A 12,352-nucleotide genomic window follows, 5' to 3' on the forward strand; every position below is an offset into this window, starting at 1 on the left:
TTTTTTTTTACACCTAGAAGTTGCTAGGGTAAACACTTGTATGACTCATCTTCACTTACCTTATCAACAATAGCATGTGATTTACAATATGCAAGGGTTTAGTTCATGTGGATGAGCAGCAGTTAAAACTTTTCGTACTCAATTTATCTAACATCTGTACAGCTGCAAATTAAGAGTACTAAGAAGTTACTAATTCTAGGTTAAATGCATTTAAAGTTTGACATTAAATAGTCTTGATTTAATATAAGATCATGGTACAATAGGTGGGTGAAGGATTTACTGTGCTTATTCTGTATTATGTTATAATGAGACCTAAAAACTGGTAGATGATCATGGCATATAACTAACGTGAGTGTAACATTCATATTAAAAATAAAACAGCATGGCAAAGTTCTGCAATCATGACCTTTCGTGTTGTGCTTCAAACTGAATTAAAATCCATTGTATCACACATTTTCTTACTTCATCCTTTGAATGGAAGTCTTACGTACTTGACTAGCCCAGACTATTCATCCTGTTTCTGAAGTGTTTCATACAGCTGGAGTAGAAATATATTAAAATAATCATTTTTCAACTTGCTGCTTGTTTTGAACTTCTTTAAAAGGAATTTAAAAATATTACTAGAGCTTAATCATGTCACTGTATGATGTTCAAAGGGCCTTACAGACATCGATACTGATTTATTCAGTAAGCTTCTTTTATTACTTGTTTAAGTTACTAGGATATGATGTAAAACTTAACTGGTGGTATTATTGTAATATCATATGGATTTGACTATCACATGCAAATAAGAACATATGTTCTCTAAATATTTGCAGGATCTGGTTTCTTTGTGCAATTTCCATAACTACGATAATTTGAGACACTTTGCAAAAAAGCTTGATCCTCGCAGGGAAGGTGGTGATCAGCGGGTAAGTTAATATGTGTGTTTAGTGAGTATTGCTTTTAGACATCAGAGAATCGGGAAGTTCTTCTCTAACTGCAAAACTGCTCAATGTCATGTACTGCGTCAAAGCGTTCAGATAAACCAGCTAGTTTACATCGTTAGTGGACACTGACTGGGTGGCCCACACTATCACAGGGTTTGCGTAACAGCATTTCGTATTGGTTTTGTAACTCCCATTTCAGGCAGTTCATCTCCCTTGCTAGACCACGTATATGGTATCTGATAAAAGTTGCCAAGAGTTGTACTCTCCTGGTTGCTTTTAATAAAGATTTGACCAGCTGGTGGCCTTAGCCTTTCTGTTCTTTGCTGCAATATGTGAGATGTATGTTTAGCACTTTTTCACAGTGACTTGCTGAGTGTTGCACAGGCAGTGAATTCAGACGTTACGGTGCTGCAGATGAGTGCCTGTTGCTAAGGGAGCGGTGTAAGCAGTCTCGGGGGATGAACTGAATCCACTCTAGCTACACGTACAAAAGAGAAGAGCGTGAGGGTGCTAGAGATGAGGAAAACCTCTTTGCTTTTATTACCAGTAATGATTTAACTAAGGCTTGAAGATTTCAGTAGGAGAAGATACAGGAGAATGGGTTTTGCCATGTTTCTATTTGCATGTGTATGTCTAAAAAAAATGCCCAATTTAGAATTTGAATTTTTGATAACTGGAAAAGAAAGAATAACAGTTTATGTGAAGGGGTGAAAAACTTGAGTCTCTTAGCGTTGACTGCAAGTATGGATTTTTTTTTTTCCCTTCAAATACACTAATGAATCATGTATGTTGCTTGAACAACTAGCATTCCTTTGGACCAATGGACTATGAGAATCTCCAGCAAGAACTTGCTTTAAAAGAAACAGTATGGAAAAAAGTGTCACCTGAATCAAACGAGGACATCTCCAGAACCGTAGTGTATAGAATGGAAGGTCGGGGAGAGCAAAACTAAACGAATGGGTTCTAGTTTCATTAAGTTCTTCATTTTAAAATTTTTCAAGCATCTCTAGGTTTAACTTTGAATATTGTTTGTCTAGTGTTTCATTTATATATACGTTTTGTGTAAATTCTGTATGCTATACCAAAACAGACTGTTGAAATTGAAGGTGGGGTGAAAGCACATGCAAACAACGAACCCAAAACTGTTAACTGACTTTTGTACTTACTTAAAAGATATTTACTTAAAAAAAAAAAAGGAAAAAGGTAAATGAATGTTTTTAAAGATATACCACTTTTGTGTATATCTGTTCATTTTTGTTTATATCTGAGGATTTTAAGTAAATTAAGGGAGCTAAGCAAGAACTTAGGATGTGTCCTCAGATCAGGGTCCACATGTAAAGATAGAAGAACTTTAGTGAAAATACAAAGTACAATAGTATCAGCAAAATACAGCAAATTGATGAATCTCTAAATAATTGTATATTAAGCGGACATAGGTTCTGAGTCCTGTTATTACCATAACCTTTTTTAATATGAGCTTTCAAATGGCTTTAACCAGAAATGGATCCTTTGGATATATGCCATGCTAGTGAAGATCGAGTTTGTTTATTTTGTTGCTCAGACTTCTAATTATTAATGCTAACATTTAAGTAAAAAGAGCAAAAATATCTGGGGCGGACTGGCAGAAGTGGGGAAGAAAACCTGCCTTGTTTGCAAGTTAACTAATGCAGCAGAAAGATTTCTTCCCCAACTGTTTTGAGTGTCTTGCTTGCTGCTGGTACTGCCAGCTGGTCGTGGTGACTCAGAAGTCTGCCTTGCTCAGTAATGCTGTGCTCCACCCTGGAGAGGAATGTAAGCAATCCTGGTTTTGGAGTGGTAACTGCATAGTGAGCAGGAATTATGCTCAGAGTAAAGCAGATGGGTCGATATTATTAAAACTGTTTACAGTTAAGTTATTTTTCAACCGCTAAGGCTGATATAGGTGATCAGAGGTTTCGTTCACTTACGTATGAGCAAATTTTTAAAAAGTCATCATTAATTCCTACTTTTTAAAATGATAGTGAGTTTGCACCTCTGTCAGCTTGCTAAGAAGCGGGATTTGCATTCTTCTACAGGCAACTGCATCTGTTCATCTGCATGATTTGGTAATTTTGAATGTCTGGAGTTAGGGCATAGCTTGAAATGGTGTGTGTAAGCTTCGAATAGGCTCAGTGCCAATCAGAGGTCATACGGACTTGCTAAATCCTTGACAATTGCAGAGTCCTGTTTGTTAAACTGGAGAATACTTGTCCAAGTAGTGATAACTGGTATTGGCTCACTGAGGATTTTAAGAGACAGTGATAGATAATTCCTAATAATCACTCCACTCCTTTTCCCTGCCCCCTCTCCCTGTTTAGTTTATCTGAAACTCCAAAGGACATTCATGTGTGAGTTTTGCCTACGGGGAGAGGTAGTTTTTTCCTACCCCTTGTTTGACCCATTTTGGAAGATGCATAAAAGAAGCTGATGCTCTCCAAGAGAGCAAGCTGTTCTTAATGACTCTGTTTAGGTATCTCTCTTAGTTTTGCATAATCATTTGAAATAAGCTCTGACTAAACCCTGAATAATCTTCTAGCAGTGTATTGTAAAAGGATGGGCTTCCTGTCTTTGAAACCTAGAATTAAAATGTTTAAGCAAAACAATATAGAACATCCATTTTCAGTGAACTGGAAGTCCTGCAGGGATGAAGAGGTAAATCTGTGCTGCGGATTTCGGTCATACATTGCTGAATAATACCTTTTCATAATTTCATCGCTGATGGTAAGGTTAGGTTTGTCAGTTCTTATTTTGAGAATAGATTAAAATAAGGCAAAGTCTTGAATTCTGTAAAAATTTCTCACCTGTTGGAGGATTTTACAATAAACTACTAGTTAGAGAGTCTTAACGAGTACTCATATCCTGCAAAACTAATCTTTTCCTGAAATACCCTCAATGGCAAGAGGGAACATAATGTATTTGTGCTGCTAATGAAATATATTTAGTGATGACATGTTGCTGGTTAAATTACTGATTTAATTTAAAAAAGGAAGATATATGACACAGGGTTTGCTTGATCTGTTTCTACACACTTTTTTTCCCGATTTCAAATAGTATTTGAAGCTAATTCTAAAAATGGGAAGGTGGAAAATTGTTCTATCTGGGTTTCAACTTGAAAATTAAAAAATTGTCCATATTTATGTTTGTCAGTTACATCCAAAACTTGTGATAAAGACAAGTTGCTTATGGGAAATACAAAATTTAAGTAAACTATAAGATCTTTAATATGCATAACAAGAATATTTAGGGTACAGCTCACACAATCTTTACTTTAGAGAGAGATATATTATGGCTGTGTAATACATGCTTTTGAAGCCTGTCTCAGAAGTTAAGCCAGCCTCTAGTTAGTAGGGGTCAGGAGCAGTGTCCTTTGGACCAGTTAATTGTGTAACTTGCCTCCACTCCCAGTTTCTTGTTCTGGCCTGCCACAGCTGCAGGTGGCTTTCGCTCCTGGCAGGGTACACAGATAGCTGGGACCGCAGCTCGGTCTGCCGTGATGATTTACCCACGCCGGCACTGTGTTTGGTGAGCGGCTCTGAAAGGACGCGGTGGTAGAGGCTAGTCGCTGAATGTTTGAAGTTTGCAACGGTTTTAGTGTTCATCTGTGCTACAGTAATAGCAATTCTTGATATTCAAGCATTTTAGCTGTTTGTTTGTTTTTCTTTGTCAGCATCATGAACATTTCATTAGAAATGTAAATGCTTTTTACAATTTCATTTTAGCATTTGTGTTGTACCTTTTGGCTGAGTTGTTAAGTTACCTGTCTCGTTTTCCATTTTCATTTGCATTGTATGTTATTTATGTATCTTGATTTCCAGCATGCTTATTTTTGTATTGTTTAATAAATCTATTTTAAGCTGATTTTTATTGTATTTTTTTCTCTCAATGGAGAACAGATTTGTTCAAACACATTTTTGAGACTTAAGTGAGATAGTGATCACTCCGTTCTAAAAAAGATTAAAGTTCTGGAAATGTAGGTGGAATAAACAGATTTAGTTAAACCAGTCTTTGAAAACCTTCCTAAGATTTCTTAAACATTTTGTGCAATAATCTAATTAGTTTTTTCTTTGAACTGTTATCTTAGAATGTTGAAAGCAAAAGTCGAAGGAGCAAAACTGTCTCACAGTGACTTTTCTAATAAAAATGTCATGGTGCAGTAGGGTACTAATGTCACTGTGCATTTGGGTGGCTTTGGAGATACTGACTCAGTCACTAGGAAAATATGTGGTTAATGGTACCAGTGCCAGGGTAGTGACTGTTGATCCTGAGCATTATGAAGTGAAAAATACAGCTTGTAATAAATCACACATGGCAAGAAAGGTGGTCCAAAACCCCCATCCTTGTAGTAGCAGCATCTAAACAATGGTTGATTGAGTCTGGGTTCCTGGCAAAGCACTGGCCCTTTGTCACAGAGTTACTTTTCCCCCCTCTGTGGAATTTTATTTGAGGTACCAAATAGTAGATGTGTTTATAACATGGTGATTCCGAGGCAAGAGTCAGGCCTATGCTGCAGATGGCCGTAATTATTAATTTAGCTTTTCTGTGGATTGGTTTATAAGCTGCAGTTACTTGTGCTGTGTTTTTAAAATTAGCTGCACGTATACCTTCATTGTACATAAAATACCACATATCAAGAGTTTTTTCTCCAGAAGTTATAAAGACAAAGGGTAGAAGAGTAGCGGATACAGAGACAGAACCACAGGAGGTTTACTGTAGAATTATTTTGGCTCTTCTATTTTGGTTTATATCGTGTCAAAAGACTGGTGGGTGGGTAGATGAATAAAAAGGCAATGGAGTCAGAAGAGGGTGGGTGGGAAGGGAGCCGAGTATGTTGGTTTTTTGTTGTGATTATTTGTCTTGGTCTTGATACATATATGTCATTGATGCACAGTACTTAGCTGTGAGCAAAGGAGTTAATTAGGAGTTTCATAATTTATATATAATGTTTTTGTATCCTAAACATTTGTTTATAGGCTTTTACTGTTTTTTTGTTTGTTTGTTTTAATTTTGTTTAAATATTTCTGTAGTTTTCTGGCGGGAGTTCTGAAGCAGTTATTCCAGTGAAAGAAGAATAGACTTTTTTTTCAGTGGAGTTCTTATTGGGATGACTAAATACACCTAATAATTTATCTTTGGTGCAGAGTCTCTTTGAGGAATTGGAATGTCACAAATGTCTGTGGTAGCTGCAGGGATGTCAAGAGGCTTTCAGTCAGGTAGAAATCTAACTAAAGCTTAATTATTTTTTTATCATGCTGGTATCTTGTCTGTTCCACGCTTCTTGGTCCTGTGTTTTCTACGCTGGACAAGTAGTGTGTGTAATGACGCACTTTTAAAGGCTGGGTCATTTTCTTCCAGCAATTTATGTCCCGATATGTTGAATTGTTTGTTGAAGTCTAAGTTGTTAAACTACCCAGTTTGAATCAAGTATGGTTTCCGATTTAACCATTTCCTCCTCCTAGAGCCTGTTGTGTGCAAAATACAAATGCCCCGTTTCCTTTTGATTTTCATGCAAGTAAAAGCTGATTTTATTATTGGTGTCTAATACTGCTTTATGCAGACCTTTGATATCACTTCAACACTTGGCATTTCTTCTGTGCCTAGTGGGCTGTGCATAATGGTTACATCTGAAGCTGCAGTTTAGCTAAATAAAGTCCCACAATAGAGTTTAGGCTGGCAGAAGCAAATTTGTTTTGGGGGATGAGGCAGAGTTTTGCACCAGTTTAAGTAGACTGTTTGGCATCATGATTTTTGAGTGAAACAGCTTGAGTTTGATTCTTAATTTTTATGTTGAAAATCTGGAGTAATCATTTTGGTAATAGAGCCAACAAATACCTGTTATTATCTTTGGCAGGCTCTTTAATAGCTTAAGTGCAGTTGTTAAGTAGGGTTTTTGCTTGAACTGCCAAACAGCTGGTTTACAGAATTGGAAATACTACTGTGTTATTACAAAATTCATGTGCACAGTTGTAAACTGGGAGTTTTTCTTCATATGGTATCTTAAATTTGGTCAGTTTTACTTAACTGGCTGTGATCATCATAACCCATTTGTATGAAGTGCGGGGGCTTCTAGTGATTGTAAGCAACCTAAGAATGAAACCACAAGGTCATAGAGCTTGGAAGGGATATCTGGACACAGTGTAGTCCAGTCTCCTCCTCAAAGCAGGATCTGACATCAGGTTGATCATGTTTTTCAGGGACTTTGCTGGAGAGATGTTGAAAACCTCCAAGGATGGGGTTTCTGTAAGCTCACTGGGGTAACCTGTTCTGGTGCTTTACCACGTCCACTGAAGACTGTTTTCCTTGTCTCCAGTTGGAATTTTCCCTTTCTGCAGCTTGTGATGGTGACTCCTGTCTTTTCACTGTGCATGATAAGCTTACTGTCATGTGGAAATCTGTTGGCCTTTAGGGGCCCCTAGAAATGGCATAGATAAAAATGGCTCTTGGTTGGTGACAACTAACATTTTCACATCCTGCTGTATTTTCCTACTGGATCTTAATTTTATTTTTTCATTATAACATTGAAAATAAATTGATTTAAGGATTTTAAAATGCTGGATTCCTTTTGTTTTTCTGTTAAAACACAACAGGCTAAATGCAAATGTGGAAGTAAGTTATTTGCTGAGGGACAGCATGTTACTATTGAGACCCCTTGTGACCAGAGCACTTGTTATGCAAACAATGAACTGAGAGCACAAGTGGAGTGATAGGAAGAGATAATGTCGCTTGTTTCCTGTTGTTGTCATTGACTAGTCCAGCTTTTTCCTTGAGGCAGGCAACTTTGTTTGTTCAGGAATTACTCAATCAAGATAAATTTCGGTTTTGGACTGGTAGACCTGGTTTTGGTTATATGTGTAGCTTTGACTTTCTGTATGGGAAGCGCATTTCACACTTCTTTTAAAGGACTTGGCTTTTAAACTTCTCCAACCTGTAATTGTTTCAAGACCACTAATTAAAATGTTATCTTGGCCTGAGAATAAATTGTTCTAATCAAACCTATTAAAAAAAAAACCCCAGCCATGCCATTGCAGAAAAGGATTAAGAGTTACGATTGAGGACATGGAGAAGCAGACTAAAACAGCTGAGTACATTTTGCCCCATATACTAAAGGCTTATGGAGAATAATATGACTCTTCCAAGGGTTTGGAGATAAAACTTTGGAGGTGGAAGATCTGTTTAAGCTGGTATTTCCTATGCAAGAAAAGCAGATACTGAATTAAATAGTCTAAAAATTGGAAAAAGGTTTCTAGAAACTTGTTCCTAATAGTTTAGAAACAGTCCTTCCCAACAAGAGTAGAGTGCAGTTTTCTGGTGAGATTTCCCCTTCTCTGCTTTCGGCCAGTAGGGTGTACTCAGTCTCTTGCTAGTGAAGTTCCAGTAAATATCTTTTGAGAACATCCTTCTTTGTTTTGGGAATAGTTCCTGCTCCAACTCCTGTAGTCAAGAGTAAACTGTGGTCCGTAAGTTGTGAGGTACCTACAGCCCGGGAAGCAGGAGCTTTACTGGATTGCGTGGGTATCAGCTGTAGTCAATAGGTCCTTGAAAAGGCAGACGTTCTTTTGTCCTGTCTGATTAATACAGCTCATGTCACCAAAGCAGCCATCAGCGTTCTGCTTTATTCATGTGACTTACCGTTGATCCCAGCCCTTTGGTCCCAAATCTTGCAGTGTTAGTAATGTCTGTGTCCACTACTTCAGAGGCTCTTGTTTTTTTCCCCATGCCCAGGGTCAGCTGGTCGGTGTTCATTTCCCCTTGTTGAGGTTTCTGTATACATTCTGTATGCTTTTTCTGGCAGAAGTGTTTGCAGGGGTCAGCCTACAAAAGGACTAGTGAAAGATGATTAACTTTTTACTTCATATTTTGGGAGCTTTGTCAGTGATACACTTAATCCTGTGGTCCCCAAAACTAAGAAGTGTTAAATAAATTCATTGATACCAGAATAAATCAGAAACCACAGTTGGAACCAAGCATGACCACGCTTGTTGCAATCTAGTCAAGGCAGTTTTGGTACTCAGGTTTCTCTTCTCTTTCTCTAGAAATCAGCATAATCATCCCAAAAACATAGGTCAGGTGTATAAAGCAAGAGATGAGACATCTCTAATGTCGTATCTAGCATCGCTAGTTAGTGACTAGCACTAGAGATCAGCTACTCTTCTATCAGACTTGTCTATTTCTCTGAGCATGGGGACAGAAGCTCCCTAGTCACTATGCCATCATCTAAGCCCTGGCGAAGCTTCAGCATCAGTTACTGAAGGCCACCCATGTTGAAAAATTTAGGATCATCTGTGAGTTGTTCATGGGCTTCTGTGACAGAGCAATGTTGTCTGCGTCCATCCTAGTACCTGTTCTTAACATTGTGAGCCATAGCTGTGTGCGAGGGAATCTGGGGACCTCTTTGTAGGGATTGGCTTCCAACTAGAGAAGTGTCTGTTCCAGGTGTCTGTTGTAATCTAATGCTGATAGAGTCGATGGCTCTGAATCTTGAGCTCTGACTTGTGTAGGTTTTTCCTGTGTGCTTGCTGAACCTGGTGGTTTTATCTGCTAGAAGGGGGAAAGACAAAACCAATCATGCACTGCTCTTCCTACATTTCCTGCTGTCCTGCTGAGTACCTCCGGCCCCTCATGATGGTGCAGGAAAGGGGAAACTGCCCCATCCTTGCCCTGGACATTCTTCTGATACTATGTGATACTTTCTAGTAAAAATTAGTTTGAATGCCGTGATTCTTGTGGGAGAGGCTTGTACGTAGAGATTCAACTAAACTTTGTGTTACCTCTGGAGCTCAAGTTCTGAAGTCCATATTGATGAGGAATTGATTCCTCTGCCTCCGTTGGGGCAGTCAGTGGTGAGAGTGTGAGAGTCAAGAAACATGGCTGGCCAAAACAGCCTCTGCTCACCCCGTGGGGTTCACACATCTCAGGAGAGGAATAGATGGGCATGGTGTTTCTGAAAGAATCTCACTCACTGAAGGTAAGTAGATGTTTCTGTTAATCTAGTAAACATTTTGTTTAGTTCCTTAACTCTTAATTAATTTTAATTAAATAGTCTTATCTGTAATTTAAACAGAATCAGTTTACTTAGAATTAATTAATAGCCAGATTGTAAATAGTAAGTCTTGGCAAATTCACAGTGTTTGTTTCCATGAGATAATGTCTCTGCTTCTGTAGCTTGCCATCCAAGCCTGACATTCCGATCAGTGCTATCATTAGTGTCTTTCAGGCACTTGAGGAAAACCAAACATAGAGTGAAAAAACATAGAGTTAAAACCAAACAGAGTATTGATACTTCAATTATTTGCAGTTGTGGGTGGCAAAATATAGTACTTCAGACTTTTGGACCTATCTAAAATGTTTGAAGGAAGTAGGAATGGTGGAAATCCACTTGAAACCAGTAGATGAGTTGGGGTGGGAAACCATCTCTGCTCAGCCTTCACCTCCAGGAAGGCTGCCCTTTGCCTTTTGCGCCTTTAGCCTGTATGTCTCTCGCTAAAGGAGATTGACAGTTGCTCTTAGGTTGAAGGAGGAGTTTGGTTGTTCTGTTTTTATGGTGTAAAGAGAAACCTTCACTGTACGTATGTGGTTTAATGAAGTGTTTCTTATATTCAGCTGTGTGCACAGCTCCTGTGACAAGGACTGAGCTTGAGCTACCAGTACAGGCTGGCTTGTATGTTAGTGCTCCTGTGTCTGAACTGAACCTGGTCAGAACTCCTTGCTCTGCTTTTAGATTTTAAACAGACATTTTTAAGACCATAGCATTTTTTTTTTTCTTTGGCAGAATGTACCAGCAAATTAAAAAATGTAGGAAGTCAGAAGAAGAAAATGACCAGGTTTCTTCTAAAAGATTGAATATGAATTTGAGAACAATCTATAAATAACTAAGTGGCTTACAGCTGTAGCAGTACAGTTGGTTTAAAGCTGCCTTGTGTATGTATACGTGGAAATGCAATCTCTTGTGTGGCCGCAGTCTAGACATAACTCATGGGAGAAGCAGCTTTCAGGATATACACGAGTTGTGTTTGAACGTGGCTGCTGAAAACCATTAAGGCAGTGACTGAGGAATAAACGAGCTGTGTGAATAATTGCTGTGCGAGCGGCATTTCAAGTTAATTCCACCAGGGAGACTCCAAAAATAAACTCCCTCGTAGCAGCTTTGAAAGGCCCTGTTGCAGCTTTGACTCCAGAAATAAACGCTGCACCCACAGCTCGTAAAACTAAAGGAGCCGGGGATCATCCTCTGTCCCAGAGGTGGAAAGAGGAGCCTGCACCATCTAGAGGAAAAGAAATGGTAGTTGTTGCATTAGAAAATTGACTGGAGAAAAATATAGATGAAATCTTGTTTCCTGTGATGTTTTCAAAACATGGAAGGGTAAATATTTGCAGATTCTAGAGTTATTTTTGCAGTTTCTTCAAATTACGTGAGGAAACAAGGATGAGTAGTGCAGAAAATAGGCAGAAGAAGTGGGGAGGGAAGTCCTGAAGAAGACATGAAAGTTGTATGGAACAGCTAACCTTGTTTGTGTTCTCAAATACTGCTGTATGTCATTAATGTGCCCAGTTGTGCACATAGCCTCTGATAATTAGTGGAATAACGGGAACAAAGACTTCCCCAAGGAATTGGAACTATAAACTTCTTGGGAGCCTCGTGTTCATTTGAAGTCAAGGCAAGATGCTGTTAGGGGCAGTTGGCGTTGGGTTGCTGTAGAGGCAGGTGTGGTCTGTTGATCACTCTTACTCAAGCGAAAAGACTTATTTTTGCATGCTTCAGTTATTTAGAGAAATTATGTTTTCTTATGTAACTGTTAGTTTTCTGTAGGGTAAGGTAGTGTTGCAGCTCAGTCCAGGTGCTGCTTAGAGTCTTTGTGGACTGTCTAACCCTAGAGACACTCAGGGGCAGAACCTCACCAGGAGAGCTCTGAGGCTGCTTAAGAGCTGGCCCTCACCAGGGTGGCACCTAAACTAGTCAGGGATTTGGGAAGTAAAACACAGGACCCTGGAGCACAGATTCCTGTTTGTTGCAAATTAATAGCAAATACAAAAAATAGTAGATGTTAAAAATTAAGTGGTTCTGTCTAGTGTCTGAACATGCATTCCTCTCTGAGATTCATCCCTGGTTCATTTTTGTCCTTTCAGGACATTTGTGTTCTAGGTTTCATTTCAAAGTCAAAGCTTCAAAATTAATTTTGAGAAGGTTTGCTTTGTTTTGATTTTTAATTTTATTATTTAAAATAAGCATCTAAATCAAATTTCTCCAGAGAGCAGGTGGAATGGTTGCCTTTTGCTACATACTTGAGTGACCCTTATCAGTGGATCAGCTTTGGGAAACATAGCAGAACAGTGTTAGTGTGAGGTTGAGTTTCTGTTGATTCTGGAGCTCTGATGACTGCGTGCAGTCCCTCTCGGCTCCTGTAAACTCT

At 38.7% G+C, this 12,352-nt stretch overlaps 1 protein-coding gene across 1 annotated transcript in view; it reads left to right on the forward strand.

Annotated features, from left to right (window-relative positions):
- Positions 1-1,881, forward strand: part of LOC104494329 (glutaminase kidney isoform, mitochondrial-like) — a gene marked incomplete at its 5' end in the record, with an annotated part of 31,033 nt that extends 29,152 nt beyond the window's left edge. Inside the window, 2 exons of the mRNA XM_010137146.1 lie at positions 819-911; positions 1,735-1,881. Of these exons, the coding sequence (XP_010135448.1) occupies positions 819-911; positions 1,735-1,881 (240 nt within the window). The remainder of the gene's footprint in view (positions 1-818; positions 912-1,734) is intronic.
- Between the last annotated feature and the right edge of the window lie 10,471 nt (positions 1,882-12,352).

The sequence above is a fragment of the Buceros rhinoceros genome, unplaced genomic scaffold (assembly GCF_000710305.1).
Source record: "Buceros rhinoceros silvestris isolate BGI_N320 unplaced genomic scaffold, ASM71030v1 scaffold11405, whole genome shotgun sequence".
In the NCBI taxonomy this organism is placed as follows: Eukaryota; Metazoa; Chordata; class Aves; order Bucerotiformes; family Bucerotidae; genus Buceros; species Buceros rhinoceros.